This window comes from Phocoena phocoena, chromosome 3 (genome assembly GCF_963924675.1).
Source record: "Phocoena phocoena chromosome 3, mPhoPho1.1, whole genome shotgun sequence".
Classification (NCBI taxonomy): Eukaryota; Metazoa; Chordata; class Mammalia; order Artiodactyla; family Phocoenidae; genus Phocoena; species Phocoena phocoena.
In genome coordinates, this window is record NC_089221.1 from 155159355 (window position 1) to 155177597 (window position 18243).

Here is an 18243-nt window from a genome sequence, read left to right on the forward strand (position 1 = left end):
TCTAAATAAGTATTGATCAGTATGGTGACTAGGAAAAGTAGATTAAGGACAACTCTGATTCATCACAATGGACTAATTACATATAGTCCTCCCACTCATCAGGTCTGTTCAAAGTCACCACTAGCAAGCATCATGTTAATGGGGAGGGGAGATGGTAACTCCCTATATAAAGCTCAGAATGTGAGCATATACCCCTCACACCTACATCATTGCCCTGAGAAGCAGCCACCTGCATCAGTATGAATATTAAAAGGAAAGCAAGTCCTGCATTTTGCAGCTTTCTTCTCCTTGAATTTGATCACACCAGCATCCCTTTTCAATGTCTTTCATGGATCAGGCTTTCAAGAATTACACAAAGCTTGGGAAAAAATAGCACTAGCAGGACTGCCATGAAGGGGAGATACTGAAATCACCAGGGCTATAGGGTTGGCAGTCAAAAGCCATTAATAAGGGCTTCCCTGGTGGCACAGTGGTTGGGGGTCCGCCTGCCGATGCGGGGGATGCGGGTTCGTGCCCCGGTCCGGGGGGATCCCGCATGCCATGGAGCGGCTGGGCCTGTGGGCTGTGGCCACTGGGCCTGCGTGTCCAGAGCCTGTGTTCCGTGGCGGGGGAGGCCACAGCGGTGAGAGGCCCGCGTACCATAAAAAAAGAAAAAAAGAAAAGCCATTAATAAATTAATGAAGCAGTCATGCTGAGTTGGCTCTCTGGGACCCCACAGCTTAAATTCACTTTGCTAGTAAGCCTGAAAAGTATATGGCAGTAGGAGCTCTTGAGACCACCACCTACAGTCACACTGGTGTAGTGAACAAAGTTTCTTACAACGGGCCCAAAATAATTTAATAGTTTTTGAGTAGATTAGAGTGAACTGAAGTGTGCAGTTCAAAGAAAATGAGAAAATGGACATCTCCCTACTCATTTGATTTAAACTGTCAATGTTGCTAAAGTAACTGCAGAAACTGGTCTTCAAGTCACCTGGTAATCCAACAGTCTTCTCAACTCCTAGCTATAGCCTAGCTGGTTAGACTCATTTGAGGAACAATCTATTTAGAACATTTTTCATTATTTGGAGCAAATTATTAACTTACAGAAATAGCCTAAAATTCTTATAAAATTCTAGTAAAAACTATCTTCTAAGGATTCTTATAATATATAACCTGTATATTAAAATTGCCTTTGAAGTATTTATGAAAGCTTATTTTAAACTGAATTTACATTTGAATACATAAATAACACTCAAAGAAGGGAATTCTCAATATATATAACATTTTTACCTAAAACCTGAAAACTTTATTGCATATATATTTCAGTTCATGTTTCCTTAGATACTTGTTCCTCTACAGAACTAGAATTTATAAATATGGGCATATTTCATTAACTTCTACAACATTTTTTTGGCAATCATAAGGAAGAACAAGACTTCTGTTAGAGAGATAAAATTATATATTAAGGATTAGGTAGAAAATGCCTACTTTAAAAACTGGACATCTCAGCATACATTCATTTTATCTAATTGTGCTGTGATTTTAAAGGATTTTTTCCCCAGCATCTATATAAAAATTTACATTTATTTGTTAAAGAAGTAGTTTCTAAAAATAGACTCAATGCTCTGAAGAGTTGGGAAGTCAGACACTTTTAAAGTTTATATATACAACAAACTATACATGTAACAATTAAAACATTTAATGAATTAATATAACCCCACCAATACAATGTTTGCTACTGTATTAAAATCATTTATTCAAAATATGTCAACCTCCTTCCAAAGGATGAAAGACACATGAGCCCATTTCTTATACTATGAGGTATATGGTAACAACAACAAAAATCCTAAATACAAAAGGATCATCAGTTGCCTAAATATAAAATTGAACTTTGGCAAAGATATGAGTGTTATACAGAATACCACAGCCAATAAGGAGATCCTTAAGTTTACACCATCTCCCTATATCATGGCACTGTCCCCGTTCACTCTTCCCTTTCAAAGGGTGAGTTATAACCCTGTCCCAGATGACTCAATTTTAAATAGGTGGTCTGCTGATTAACACATATTTTCTCAAACCTCAATACTACAGCTATACAAATTACACTTTAAAAATATTTGAAACAGGTAATTGAATTTATTGGTTGACTATGAGTAGGAAAATACATCGGTAAAGAAAAGAGACCCTGTATATAAATATAATACTAGCTAGTTACAATTTGACCAAGAAGGTTCCACTGAAAAGAAGAGTAAAAGCCCTTGTTACCACCAGTCCATAGGTCATATTCAGTTTCCCATTACCCTTATCAAAGAGCTGCCTAGGCAAATGGGACATTCTTTGAGCTTAGTGCAGATAATGTGCTGGGTTTTGTTACATGAATGGTAAACAAAACTTAGTCCAGTGCATTACACAATTTAATGTATTGTAAATAAAGGCTAGATATTCTATTTTAAACATTACTTCAACATACTGGTTACTAAAATTTATGTAACCAAAACAAAGAGCAAAGTGAACATCTCAAAATACTGTTTACAAGTAGGGGAGAAACACTTGCTAAAGGTTTTCTTTGAATTATCTGCAGCATTTGTACCGGGTATTCTTATTGGTTCATTAAAAGAGCAAATTGCTATAACTGCTTTGCTTAGGTTGGCTTTTATACTTATATAGCATGACCCCAAAACCTTAAAAGTCACTATGGAAACTAATTCCATAAGTTTAAATAGTAAAAAATGGAATACTAAAATTGGAATTTATTATTGAAAACCGGAAATCTTTTAAGAGCTTTGAAATTTTAATTTCAACATTTAGAAGTGCATTCCACTCAATTTAATAATGTCCTTAGGTTTCAAAGTGCTAACTCAAAATAAGTTTTCCTGGCTGTCACCAAATCAAGTAAAAATAAAAGCACATTTCTTGGAGATGTTCCCTGCCTATCTTCTAGGACTATTAAAGTTGCAATCAACAATTTATTTCTACAACTTTAGTTTAAATTATGCCATAAATTAATTTTGATGAACATTGTTTAAATTCTTAAAGCATAAATAATTATCACTAATACAGTAAACTGTACTTCAAGAGATTTACAAGGAACTGAGTGCCTCCAAATTTCTGATCATTAAAAATAGAAAATATACCCCGAATTTTCTGTAGAACATTCATAAAATGGATTTATCCAGTAAGAATACTGAAATTACATTATGGCAACACCACATTAAATATATTTGTTACAGAATTTTTGAAGAAAACCTATACTGTGAAAACATACTAGTTTTTATTGCATTTTAGGGAGTATGGATTATTGGAAATTATTCAGGACACAGAAGATACTTAAAACACAAAATCTTGCTTATCAGTCTATTTTGGTGTGACCATTTATTCCCTATAGACTTAAAATATTTTTCTCTCTTTTAAAGGTTACAGTTGTAAATCTACACTCTTGGTTCAATTTATCACTATCTAATAAGGTGGAGAAGCTGTTCAAACTGACCCACAGAAGGTAGTCTGCCACAGAATGCAGTCTGCCTAGAAGAGGCAAGAACAAATATTTTCAAGACGTAACAGGCCATTATATCTTACTATGCTGCCCCCAAATTCAAATATTTTGTAGACAATAACAAACACAGATGAAAACGTTTTGTGTAAAGCTCAAACCTTTAGCATCTAACAAGTGCACTCTAGTTCCAGCATCTATGAAAAGAATATATCCTCCATAAACAGAGTAAGTGCTTCTCCCCTTCCCCTTCCATAAAGCTCTCTGGACCTGTTATTATATAATGCAGATCATAAGAAAAGCAGTTTCCTTCATCTCATCAGTCCAACCAGCTCCAGCTTGCCCTTGCTGGAAATTGTCATGATGCACATTACCAACACAGTGTTTAGGATAAATGAGTAAACACACCTTTTATTCACACTTTACAAACAAAACAAAAAACCCAAAAAGAAACCCCATAAAAGTTATGCATTGGTTCTATATCAGTAATACCAGCTTTCCAATGTACTGACTATAAACTGGATGTGTTCGGTGCCAGCACAACTTAAAACAAAAGGCAAAAAATAAAAAACCATCACAACAAAATGTTTTAAAAAAAAAAAAAACCTTCAAAGGAAAAACCAGGTCCCAGACAAAGATTCAAGATCAAAACCTTTTGGAGAAATTTTTCTTTTTTTCTAAAGAAAAAGAAAAAAAAAAAAAAGAATCATTTACTTAAACAGTATGAGATTTTATTTTCTCTTAAAAACAGAATAAGCACATTTAAGTGCTAAACATTTTTCATAAAATTTTAAGTCATTATCCAAAATGACTCACTCTCTGTATAAAAACTGTTACTAACATTCAACAATTTCTTTTCTTAATGCTCACATACATGGTGTCCTTTTGCTCCCCTGCCTGCAGTTGAAACAAAAGCAGTTAGACCAAGTTCCCTGTGAATTCATTTGATTTTTTTGAGAGAATGAATGAATGAGAACAGAACATATAGGAATTAACTTTGCAAAGTTAAAGCTGGCTTTAATCACTACTAACAGCACTATGGGCAAAATACAAGGTATAATATAACTTTTATCTTGGTTGACATGTTAAAATGACTTAGTCACTTTTAAAATGATCTGAAGTATTGTCTTAGGGACCTGTTTTGAAAATACATCTCATTTATTTTATACTGCTTCATAAACGGAAAATTACTTTTTTTTTAAAGGAATGATTTCTAAAAAACATGGAAACTAAGGAATACATAGAAAACAAAAAGAATTCACATGATAGTAGTACTCTGGGTGACGAACAGCACTGTGCAATGACACCAAGAAGCAGTGCTTGGGTCTGGTGAGTAAAGACCCAGGGATCCACCCTATGAACATGTTCCAAAATGTGATATTCAATGCTTCACAATGGAAAAAAAGCCACAGCCCATACAAAAGCATTTTCATAAAACTCTGACAAATGTTAAACAGTATTTAAAAATATAAAAGAGGATGCACAGATTTTCTCTGCATGCACAGGCAGTGCTTGGTGAGAACAAATTCAGGCAGGCACAGTGGAGATAGGACAGGAAGTGTCTCAAAAAGGAGTTAAGCTGTCCCGAAGCAGCTGTAATTTTGTAACCTAAAAAAGCTGAGGATTTAAAAATATCAGAATGTACATATATCAACCATTACATTCAGTCCATAATGCCTACAGATCATTCACTGCTCAGCTTATCTGTCCTGGTAGATAGTTTTTTGTAAAAACCCAGGAATTCATGGGTAAGTTGCCTCTGGTCCAAGAAAATGTCCTAAACTTTAAACAGATTTAGATTTAAAGAGCAATGTTCTCAATTTAAAAACAAAGTAGTACAAAAGGGCTAACAAAACCCTAACAGTGCAAATCATCAGCAGAGAAAGTCTGTTGCAACTTCTTTTACAAGCTGGCCTTTATAACACATGAAACAGGTAAAAAAAACTTAGCCTTAGATTACAATACAATCATTTCCAAATCTGATTTTTTTAGTACAAAATTTCATAAATCAGGTCTTCTGTGGATCATATACAATCATAAAGGCTAAATTTAAATTCTATATTTTACAAACAAGTCTGAAAAAGGAGGGAGTAAAGTATGGAAGAATGATCTCTGGATGTTATTACTGGCCTCAAAAAAGTAGTGCTACAGATTTCTGTGCAAAGAGAATATGCTGTTCAAACATTTTCCTATTTCAAGGCATGAAAATATTATATTGGATAGGAGAAACAGGAAAATTACTTGTAACAAATTAAAGATAGGTGCAAACACACCAGTCCCTGTCTAACAGTATATAAAGCATATCGGGCTCAGAATTTGTCTGTTTGCTAGCACCTGGCTTTCATACTATATCCTTATCAAATAATCAGATTGAAAACTCAAATCATCATTAAGGAAAAAAAATTCCTAGTGGCCATACCTCACTCCCCTATATTCAGATTTTTTACAAGTTTACGAGTGAAACTGAGGTCATCCTCTGAAGGTACTTGACTACCTCCTGCCAGGAAGGTGAATGCCGTTAACTTGGGGCAGGAAAGGCAGTAAGAGCTCCAGTTGTGCAAAAAGTGAGAAGTGGTCAGAGGGGATGAGTGGGTGTGGGCAGCCGCTGATATTGTTCTCAACTAGCCAATGGTGGTCCAGAGGTCCCAGGATGCCTAAAGTGTTCAGCTGAGGTTTAGAATAGAAGATGTAGTCAATTATACCCTGAAAAACAGAAGGCAAAAAGAAAAAAAAGACAAGGCCCCACATAAGATAACACTTGAATACTGAGAACTTTCAAGACATATCCTTAGAGTCAAACAAAGAAACTTATTAGCCTGTAGGAAAAAGCAATACTACATAAACCAAATGGCATCCCCAAATGTGAGAATGAAGAAAGTTTAGGGATGATAATCATTCTTCCTCCTATCTGGATCTTTTCAAAATCTTTAACAAGACCTAAAGAATCCTTCATGATAGGGCCTCTGCTTCTCTTTCCTAACTTAATTTGTGACACTTTTCCTTGCTCACTACTCCACTGCCATACTAGCCCTTTTTGGGGAGTAGGGAGGTGCGGTGTGAAGTGGGGTACATTCCTTGTAGGCGCCAAGCTCTTTCCTGCCCTAGGGCCTCCACACATGTCTGGAACACTTTCTTCTACTTGTCAACTGGCTAACTCCTTCTCAACCTTCAAGTGCCAAGTTTAATCACTTTCCCAAGGCCTTCCTGAATCCTGCCCTCACCCACTTAATAGCTCCTACCACCTCTGATTCTTTTCCCTTGCTAACGCACTCCCCAAGGTGTAACTATATACTCATTTATGTGGTTGAGACCTATCTCTCCCACCAGATCATGATTCCACGAGGGCCAGGCTCTCTGCTCTCAACAACCTCAACAGTACCCAGGCACAGCATCTGGCACACAGCTAGGTTACTCTTGGTTTGCTCCTTTCCTCCCTATAACTTCAGACTCTCCTTTACATGCTCCTGGCCAAGAACATTTAAGCATGTTCCAGAGTCTTCTTCCTAACTTTCTATCAGGAACAGGAACAAGAGGAAAAAAAAAATCCCTAATCTCTCCCACCTTTTAGTTATCACCCTCACCTCTTCTTCAATCAACCTGCTTGAAATAAGAATCTAAAAGTTGGTTTTTCCTACCTCATTGCTCAGTTATTCTCCAACTCATCATATTCTAGTTTCTCTGACTAGCTCTCAAGTGAAACAACTCTTATCAATATCTTTCTGAAGGTTAACACACACACCTCTTTCCCTAGAAAGGCTTTCTTTCCTTGCATTTAAGTTCCTATACTGTCCTGGTTTTCCACCTCTCTGGTTACCGTCATTTACATGTTAGTTTTCCCCAGTCTACTCCAGTCTCTCTTCAACTCTACACACTCATCTGTTCCCAGGGTTAAATCATTATCTATAGTATTGTGGATCCTCCAAAGCCAAATAAAAAAAAATTGTCAGTTTTCAACAGTTTCTCAAAGGAGTCTAAACAACCTCCCCTCTAAAATTAAGAACCAGTTAACACAAGTATTTACACTGTTCTAATAGACAATCTAACCTGAATGATTATTTTCTCAGCAGGTTAGAAATGGAAAATTAGGATTTTAGAGAGTGTAAATGCAAAAGGTGGCTAAAAAGGACAGTTGAACACAAGTCCTAAACAACCACAGATAATAAAAATGAGAATTACTAAGGAAAAGGCTCCATATTGTAATCCATTAATTGTGTAACAAGGCATATAAATAATATATATATTAGAAATTTTAAAATGGCTAATAAAAAAGACATTTTGGTTCTCAAGTAGTACAGTTTCAGTTAAACTGAAATAGAGATGGAACACCTCATCTCAATTGACAGCAAATTAAATATGATGGCCCTGCATATCCAGCTGTTAGTAATGAGCCTATAAAAGAAAAAAATTGCCCCAAAAAGGTGACAGTTAACTCAGGATTTACTATCATTATTTCATCTGATTTCTTACCTTGGAAATGATTCTAATAGGTATCTATAAAGTACGGATGGGACTCTAATCACATGGAATTCTACATTAAAAGTAATAAAAGAGGGCTTCCCTGGTGGTGCAGTGGTTGAGAGTCCGCCTGCTGATGCAGGGGACATGGGTTCGTGCCCCAGTCCGGTAAGATTCCACCTGCCACGGAGCGGCTAGGCCCGTGAGCCATGGCCACTGAGCCTGCGCATCCGGAGCCTGTGCTCCGCAATGGGAGAGGCCAGTAATAAAAGAATGCTGCTGTCAACTAGTTCGAGATGGCTTAATTCCATTCTGAGCATTAACATTTAAAGCCATCATAAAGTTATAAGACACTTTAAAGAAATGAAGGCTTTAAGTTTATTATCTCAAAACTCACCTTAAAATCAAACGTGTAATTTGTGTAAGGCATCAGGCCACTCTCATAGGCACTCTTTAACTTGAAACCATGAGTGATCCTTCCATTGGTTGTCCCATTTTTCCCATTACAGCTGAAGTTTGTAAGACTTTCATTATATCTCAGTTCCTTAAAGTCTTTATGATTTGTTTCTACTCCACCAGTGCTCAAATATTCCACAACACCTATAATGAAAATAAATGTACTTTTTGCACTGTCAATTATAATACACAGTGTATACAACACGTAACTAAAAACATAATTCGGTAGTAAAGTTTTAAATCACACATATTCCCACTTTCTAAAATGTTTCACTGTTTTTCACATTTGCCAAAACTTGTATAAACCCATTTTTACATGGTTTTAATCATAGTATACTGAATATTCTATACTGTATCACATGAACTTATGTTCATATGTCTTCTCAATTATTTTTTTTAATGATTGCATAATACAACTGGGCTGATGTATAGTATTTGTTAAGCTAGTTCCTTATTTTTTTTAAATTCATGTTATTTCTACCTTAAAAAAAAAAGAATACTATAATCAACATCTTAGTATGTAGGTTTCTGCTATGCTTCGTATAAAATACCAAGATTAGGATTCATTGTGCCTAAATATACATTGGGTTGGCCAAAAAGTTCTTTCAGTGTTTTCCGTAAGATGGCTCCAGTAGCACTTAAGTTCATTCAAAACAATTTTGTTAGATCGTGACAGCAGTCATATCAGCGTGCATTTAAAAAGAAACTTCTCAAAATTGGTGAATTTTTGTGTAGCCATTTTAATACTGAAGATGGAAGAAAAAAAGCAACGTTTTCAGCATATTATGCCTTATTACTTAAACAAAGTTAAAAATGCAACTGAAATGCAAAAAAATTTGTGCAGTGTATGGAGAAGGTGCCGTGACTGACTGAATGTGTCAAAAGTAGTTTGCAAAGTTTCGTGCTGCAGATTTCTCAATGTTTAATGCTCCACAGTCGGGTAGATCAGTTGAAGTTGATAGCGATCAAATAGAGACATTAATTAAGAACAATCAACGCTGTACCACGCGAGAGATAGCCAACATACTCAAAATATCCAAATCAAGCGTTGAAAATCATCTGCACCAGCTTGGTTATGTTAATTGCTTTGATTTTTGGGTTCCACATAAGTGAAAAAAACCTTCTTGACCAACTTCCGCGTGCGATTCTCTACCGAAATATAATGAAAATGTTCCGTTTTTAAAACAAATTGTGATGGCTGATGAAAAGTGGATACTGTACAACCATGTGGAATGGAAAAAAGATCGTGGGGCAAGTAAAATGAACTATCACCAACCACACCAAAGGCCGGTCTTCATTCAAAGAAGATGATATTGTATATATGGTGGGATTGGAAGGGGGTCCTCTATTATAAGCTCCTTCCGGATAACCAAAAGATTAAATTCCAACAAGTACTGCTCTCAATTAGACCAACTGAAAGCAGCACTCGACAAAAAGCGTCTGGAATTAGTCAACAGAAAACGCATAATCTTCCATCAGGATAATGCAAGACCGCATGTTTCTTTGATGACCAGGCAAAAACTGTTACAGCTTGGCTGGGAAGTTCTGATTCATCAGCCGTATTCAATAGGCATTGCACCTTCGGATTTCCATTGATTTCAGTCTTTACAAAATTCTCTTAATGGAAAAAATTTCAATTCCCTGGAAGACTGTAAAAGGCACCTGGAACAGTTCTTTGCTCAAAAAGATAAAAAGTTTTGGGAAGATGGAATTATGAAGTTGCCTGAAAAATGGCAGAACGTAGTAGAAAACGGTGAATATGCTGTTCAATAAAGTTCTTGGTGAAAATGAAAAATGTATACACACACACACACACACACACACACACACACACACACACACACACACGCAGCCAACTCTGAAAGAGTTACAGAGCAACTTCAGCATCCCTGGACAGTATTTTTCCAATATGCGAAGCATACGATGGGTTCTGCAAATATTTAACTTTCATTTAATTAGTTAACAAGACTGGACATTTTCCCATGTGTTTGCTATTAAAATACTGTATTTTGCAACATGGAAATAGGTCCTAAGATCTGCATTATTTGACAAGAGTCTCTCTTGGCCCCTCAGATACTTTGTAGCTAAAAAGAGGATGCAAAGCATGTAGAGAAATTGCCGGTAATCCCCAGATGGCTTTGAAAGAAGAATTATGGATCTTAGACACCTTTATTTCCCCTGAAAACGAATTTTTTTTTTTTTTTTTTTGCGATACACGGCCCTCTCACTGTTGTGGCCTCTCCCGTTGCGGAGAACAGGCTCCGGACGCGCAGGCTCAGCGGCCATGGCTCACGGGCCCAGCCGCTCCGTGGCATGTGGGTTCTTCCCGGACTGGGGCACGAACCTGTGTCCCCTGCATCAGCAGGAGGACTCTCAACTGCGCCACCAGGGAAGCCCTGAAAACGAATTTTAACATAGTTTCTAATTTATTATCTATTCTCTCATCTATTGTGATAGCAGTGATGTGCTACTGAATTTTACCACTCCGAGCGTGTGAATGTGTGTATGTGTGAATGTGCACATTCTTGCATGCATGTAAGTCCAAGGAAAAGTATTCTTGTGTATGTGAGAAAGTATAAACAAGGAGCTAAAAGACAAAAAGAAATACTTAGTTTGATATTACAAGGACTATGGTTTTTACTCACTGTACTAACTATGGAAAAGTATTTAAGAATAAGGCTTTCTGTATTCTTCTACTTTGTGATTAAAAATCAAGGTTCTTGATCCTTTTTTGTTAAAATCACTTGCCTGATCTGTGCAAATAAAAAAACCTCAATTTCCACCTGAGGTGTATTTTTCTAATCAAGCCCACCAAAACTGGAGATCCTTTAATATACGGTCAAATTTAAACTGGATTTTATTACCACATGCTAGAATCCCAAAGAGTCTGTCTTAATAATCTTTTCAGAGTGTGTATTACATATAACCTGGGGATAATGAAATACAATTATATGTTCTTTAATAAGTTACTTCAAGTTATCACCTACGTGTTTACTGAAGATGATTAACATCCTTCCTCCTGAGGTTTTTCATAATACCATTTCATTTTCAAAATGGTTCCCCTACTCCACAACACATTTTTTTTAACCTGATTCACAGCTGCCACTATAAATTGAATTTTCATTTTGACTAAATTTGGAATTGTAAGAAACAACACATTACAAAAACATTTTAAGTCAGTAAGCATTCTATATAAAATAGCATTGTTTTGTTTTGTTTTGTTTTTACCAGAGTCCGGCAAAGAATTAAGATCTGCACACAACACCAGTGGAATAGTTCCAAATTCTCCCAATGCACTGGACTGGAGGCTTCTCGAGGCTTTATCAATGATGTTCTTCACTTCTGAGAGGAACATCATTGTTTGAACCAACTTCACATCAGAGTATTCAGGGTCCCAGTGCATATGAGCATTAGCCACGAGAATAAGTTGTTTTTCTGTTCCAAGATGTGGCTTTCCAGCTATATTAGATAAAAAGAAAAGAAACAAACAAAACCTGTCCATAACCCCATATATGCTCACAGGGTCTGAAAGCAAGTAATATCTCAGAATCTTGGGAATAATAAAGAAGTCTAAAATTTAGTTAACAATCTCCCACCTGATGACTGAATCTACCCTACAACAAACCTGAGAAATAGACATCTAACCTCTCGGTTGAGTACTTCCAGCATAGGGTATGCACTACTTGCACAGAGACAGCCCATTCTATTTGGGACAGCTTGATTTTTAAATAGTTCCATCTCCTTAAAACTTCTGGTCTTCTAGATGTCCTAAATTGAGCACCATAAAATTAAATTGACACCCTTTTTGTTAAGATATGTTTAAGATAGTCATTAAGTTCCATCTTTCATCTTTCTATCCCTCAGATTAAATATCCCCATTTCCAACTGTTCCCCAAGTGACAGAAGTTTCAGTTCTTAGCATGAAGGTCACTCTAAATATACATTTAATTTGAAATAAGTGGTCCATTTCTCCAAAACTCAAGACCTTTAAAATAATGACTAAAAAGGTCAGGAAGAGAAGTCAGCATACAGAATATCCCTGTTGCCAAGAAATTATATAAGTGTATGGAGTTCTCTCTGAGCAGTCATTTTAACTAATATTTACACTTTAGCATTTTATGTGAAAAATTCTTGAGGAGAAAAGAAAGCTGTTTTTTTCCTTTGGCTTTATGCCTTTTAAGATTTGAAATAGTTTTCTGGGCAATGTTTCCTCATCTTGAGCTTTGCGGTAGAGATAAATGGATATAAGGTTTTAGAATCTAAGATTTAAATTCTGAGTTTCTTCAGGTGTTAGACAAGACTATTAATATGTAACAAATTTCCTGTTTTCTATTAAATTTTGGAGGTCAATTTCATAGGAAGTGGAAAAGTCACTCACATGACATTTCAATCAATTCCTTTCGAAGTTCTAGCAGTACAGCAACTCCAATGTTATCTTTTGTCATGACTCTGTTCAGCATAGCTTCAGACCCTTCTGAATTTGCCATTGCTAGCTGATTAAATTCAACAGTGTGTTTCTGAACCAAAGTAAATCTAAAACAAAAACAAACACACACACACAAATATAAAATTGAGAATACCAAGACATTAGCTTTGTGGAAAATGCAATTTTCCCCAACTTCCTTAACAGATATGATGGCATGTAAATTACATTATGGAAAATCCTCCACACTTAACACCAAGCTTCCCATGTCCATTTAAGTTGTTCTCAGTCTGTTACGGATACAAATAACACTTTGATAAACTTTTACAACTTAAGAAAATGTAGTCATCTTCTGTTTAGGTTTCACATTGGAAAATTCCATCTTATAATTTTAAAATAATTCTCTTCCTAAGTACACGCTTAAGAATCTCTCCACCATCCCAGAGGGAATGCAATTACAAGGTGTTTCAAGTAACAACTGGAGTTAAACCCTAGCAAACACCTGAAGAAACAGCAGCACTTTCAACATGCCCTCCAAAACACTATTTCTGATGAATCAAAACAAAACCCTCTAAGTCAACAGTACTGTTTTCTTGAGTAATAATGTAACGCCTCATTCTCTTATTTGCCAACTAATTTCCATTCCCTTGGCCCCCATCCTGCAAACAGAGAAAGTTTTCTTTTTAAGAAATAAGATGACTGGGAATTCCCTGGCAGTCCAGTAGTTAGGACTCTGCACTTCCACTGCAGGAGGCAAGGTTCGATGCCTGGTCTGGAAACTAAGATCCTGCATGCCATGTGGCTCAGCAAAAAAAAAAAAGAAAAGAAAGAAAGAAAGAAGATGACTTACTTTTCTGTCTTAAAGAATATTGCACAGCCATCAACATGTTTTCTTTCTTGTTCTGACATTGTCCTAGCTCTAGATTTAGGACTAAAGAATCCATTATAGCCACGTTCTTTCAGTTCTACCAGAAAAAAACTGTAATACTGTTCTGTTTCAACCTCCTGAAAAATTGTAAATAGCAGAGTTATTTCATAAGACAAAAATCAGTCCTATGCATTACCTTTATATGTACAGTTTAAGAACTTAAAAGAATTTCAAAGGACTGATCTGCAGAATGAAGAATTACATTTTTTCGATGTAATTTATCTGAAACCAATCAGAACACCTACCTGTCATTTTACAGGTACCAGTTGATAAGGTCAATTCTTTATTGTTTAGGAGTAAAGAATAGAAAGACATACACCCCTATGCATATAGTTTTCCTTATATTTTAGAATTGGCGTAGAACAAAAATCAGAGGTAACAGGAACTCCACAGATCAAATTTCACACCACAAGGAGAGTGACTTGCCCAAGGTCATGTAAGTTATTATGAGAGTTGGACTGAGAACCCAGTTACTGTGCACCAGGTTCAATGCCCTTTCCACTTTGACCTAACTATTCAATTACCACTGGTAGTAAAGCAAAATTATACCTTGATAGTGCTATAATTTTAGTAACATTGCCACCCAATTAAAAAATAGTGTACAGGAGCATCAGGGAGGAAAAAGTAAACATTTAGCTGTCACAGCAAACACTTAAAACCCAGCTTAACCCATCTGCTTAATTTGGCAGCACACTGCTACAAAGCACAGCAGGCAGTGAACGCTCCCATAATTCACTAAATACAGAAAAAGTCCATATTTTAATAACTGCTAAAGCTAGGACTTCATATGTGTCAGTGTAATGCATTGCCAAGCTGTTCCTTGCTTGATCAATGTTGGGGCGTTTCTGCAATTTAAACAAGTGCTCTTCTGATGACTTACCTGAAGACTTATGACATCAGCATTGCAACTCAAGATTTCTTGAATAATGGCCTTTTTCCTGTAGTCCCAATTTAGTGCCCATGATGGACAGTAGCCATATAACTGCCGGGTCGCATATTTATCACAAAGAACATTATAGCACATGACAGAAAACAAGGCTGTAGGAAAGATAACTTTACTTATTCACACACGTGGCAGAAAAAAAAAAACATAATTAATTTCAATAGTTTTCACTTAAATGCTAAGTTTGACTTTATTCATTCAATATATATTCACTGAAAAACTACTATATGTCAGACATGGCATATGTAATGTTAGAAAATAAATGAAGGACAGATATGTGAACAAATTATAATATAAATAAATAACGTGTTTCCTGCTACAGAGGTACACACAGAAGGTTCAAAAACTAACAGAATACGATCTTAAGTCCTTCAGCCTCTAAGACCAGGGCTCCTCATTTCTATGTTCCCTCCACCACTTCAACAATTGTTAATGTAGAATGTGGAAACCTGACAGGTAGTTTTCTTAACAGGCATCTCTACTTTTCTTCTACAGAGCAACTACTATTAATTCACATGAAAGAAAAGGGGTATTATAGACCAAATCCTGTTGCACACATCACAGAAGTGCTCAAACTATTTTCATACAATTTTAAAAGGAGATTAGAGGTCATTAGTTCAATTTCTCTTTCAAGTAGGTGTTTTGGCTATCTTAAACTTTTGTATTATCAAATACATCTGGAACACAGTACAGTTTGGAAACTTACAGTATAGAAAGATTTTCGTGTATTATAACTGAATTTGATCAATACTTTAGAGCAGAGTTCCTCAACAGCAGCACCTCTGATCTCTAGCCACAAGATGCCAAGAGCACGTCTACCAGTTGTTAACAATCAAAAAATATCTCCAGGCATTGCCAAATGTCTTCTGGGGCATAAAATCGCCTCTGGTTGAGAAGTACTGCTTTATACCAAACTTTCCGTAGCACAGTAAAGAGACCAGGTAATCAAGTCTTCGTTATTATCTCCCAAACCAAATCAACCTTAAGCATTCTACTGTAACACTGCCCAAAATCTAAAGCATACCAACAATACTATTAGGTTTACAAAGAAAAAGTAAAAATAAGATTTAAAAAATTAGGCTACCAACCAGTTGGCCGTGTTCTGTCTGGTTCTTGTAACATAATCCAAGATCTTGGAGGTGGTTGTTCTGTTGAAACTAGTTGAATATAAAACACAAAATTAAACAATATTCTTACATATCTTTCTAAAAAAAATGGTTTAATCAAATGACCACTTACTTCTTTTCGCAGTACCTGCCAAATTATCAAGCAAATAGTTCAGTAGCCTTCTTGTTCCATCTGGTTCCAGATAGAGGTTCAATATGTCCTGGGTAAGTGGATTTCCTGGAAATGTTTTTTAAATAGGTAAAATGAAACCAAGACAAATACTAAAATATTTCAAAACTGAAAAATATACCAAAATTATCAGATTATCTATAACAATGTATATTAACTATATATATTAACCATATATAACTGTATATAAAAAACTATATATTAACTCAACATACCAAACTAGAATATTATTTTTTTTAGCTTTTGATGTGAAGAATAAAAATGATTCATACCACATTCTACACAAGTATCCAAAAAATGATTATTAATGTACTGATGTCAATCTAGAAGATATCTAATAGTGCTCTGCATCTGACCCTGCCTCATCAACACTTTCATAATGATCAAAAGAGAGTAAAACTGGATTGGGGAAGAGTTGGAAGAGGACTAGGCAAAGGAAAGGTGAGAACCAATATAATGAATCACAGAATCAAAATTTAAGAACGCTACAAAGTTAATAAGAAAACATCCTAATGACAAATGCTGTCTAGCACTTAGATTTTTAAAAATTCTAATGAATAAAGTAACAGGATGGGACAGACCTGGTTTAAGATTAAGCCACTAATGAAGGGGAAAACCCCAGGGCAGTGATCCAACAGTAAATTCAATCACTGTTTCATAAGTGCCAAAAATGAAAGCTAATGCAATGATTTACATGTATTGTTAATAGTCTCAAATTCTCTCAGGACTTCTTATGTACAAGTAACAGCATAGTACACTGTTTCAAAAGCAAAGTTCCTATCCATGCTCCATTTTAAGAAAGACTAATAAATTCTATAGATGGAAGATAGGTAAAATGATGAGAGATCTTAGCCATTCCAAATTAAAAAAAAAAAAGGTATGGACTATAAGAATGATCACCACACAGAGAAAAAAGCATTTTTTTCCTTTTCTCTTGTGAAAGAGTAGACTCAAAAGGCAGAATGAGGACCAAGCTCAGAATAGAAGTGTTTGTTAAACATTAGAATTATTTAAGATGAAATGCCCTGACCTGTGAGGTAGTGAAGTATCCTTCATTAAAAGCTGGATTACACGCATGGGAAGAATCCTAAGTTAGGATTTTAAGAACTGTAAAGGTAAAAACATGCTCCTATAAGTGCAAGGTATATATTTGTAGGAAGACAAGTAACAATAGTATCATTCCCCATATATGTACAGTTCTTTACAGATACCAGAGTCCTGACATTTTCATTTAGTCACAATCCTATGAGATAGGTAGCTATAACCTCAAAGTTACCAGGACCCTGTTAAGGATATCTTGAGAAAATGAAGTCAACCAAAAAACTTCTCAGTACCAGGTAAGCATCCCATTCTAACTAGACCTACATTACTGTTATTTTTACTACTTTCTAGTGCAAAAAATATTTAAAGGCAACTGCTGAGTACTTATAACTATGTGATCCTCCCTTCTAAGATCTTTCTATAAAATTAAAAACCATCCCCAAACCCAAACATCTATTTTTGACTCTCTAATAAATGCATGAAGCCAAATGGTATATTTCCCCCAACATCTGCTTGTTCTTTGGAATTCCTTTAAATTTAATCTACTTTTCATTGCCTGGAAAAATAATACACATAGGGTAAACTTGACAAGTACAATACAATTCTGGAATTAAAACATGATACTGAGTCTCAGAACTAAGGAACAAAAGTGAATGAGAGAAGTCGTTTCTGGAAAGATGAAGTAAACATACTTTTCCCTATTTCTCCTGCCGAATACAACTAAATCCCATTAATTATGTGTAAAGAAATGTAAGATTCTGAAATGTGGTAAGAAGGCAGAATGTTCAGAGACCTCAGGACCTGAGGAACAACACAGTGGTGAATTCCTTGGGTTTACTATTTGTCTCATATATCCCAGACACAGAGCTAAGAAGCCAGCAACACAGAAACACCTATGGGTACAGAAAAAATATTCCAACAAACGCCAAAGGGCCAGGAAAGGGCAGCCTAACAAAACAAAACTTTTAGATAGTAACAGCTCTACTACAGCTAAACACCAAATAAACATACATGGCATCCTCTCTACTCATGCCAGCAAAGACCAAGCAGGGAGCTTAGACTTACACCCTTATGAGGAAGTAAGGAGGTACCCCAACACCCCTAGCAGGGTAGGGTCAGAGAAGGCCAAGAAGGTAGCTGGGACTTTTATCCCCTCCAGGCAGTAACAAGCACCTCCTCCTCCGCCCTGTGGTGTCTGCAGAGACCAAGAAGGGAAGCCTGGACTATCAC

The 18243-nt window shown here is 36.0% G+C and overlaps 1 protein-coding gene across 3 annotated transcripts in view; it reads right to left on the reverse strand.

The window, feature by feature from the left end:
- Positions 1 to 4185: 4185 nt before the first annotated feature.
- CNOT6 (CCR4-NOT transcription complex subunit 6) overlaps positions 4186 to 18243 on the reverse strand; it is a 64055-nt gene continuing 49997 nt past the window's right edge. Inside the window, exons 5-12 of one of the 3 annotated variants that reach the window (XM_065874059.1) lie at positions 15916 to 16020; positions 15765 to 15833; positions 14614 to 14771; positions 13656 to 13810; positions 12761 to 12915; positions 11611 to 11841; positions 8324 to 8526; positions 4186 to 6174 (exon numbers count right to left, since the gene is read on the reverse strand). In XM_065874059.1, the coding sequence (XP_065730131.1) occupies positions 5962 to 6174; positions 8324 to 8526; positions 11611 to 11841; positions 12761 to 12915; positions 13656 to 13810; positions 14614 to 14771; positions 15765 to 15833; positions 15916 to 16020 (1289 nt within the window). In that variant the 3' untranslated portion in view covers positions 4186 to 5961. Of the gene's footprint in view, positions 6175 to 8323; positions 8527 to 11610; positions 11842 to 12760; positions 12916 to 13655; positions 13833 to 14611; positions 14772 to 15764; positions 15834 to 15915; positions 16021 to 18243 lie in introns of all 3 variants that reach the window. The other 2 variants (XM_065874060.1, XM_065874058.1) reach the window with 2 other exon arrangements.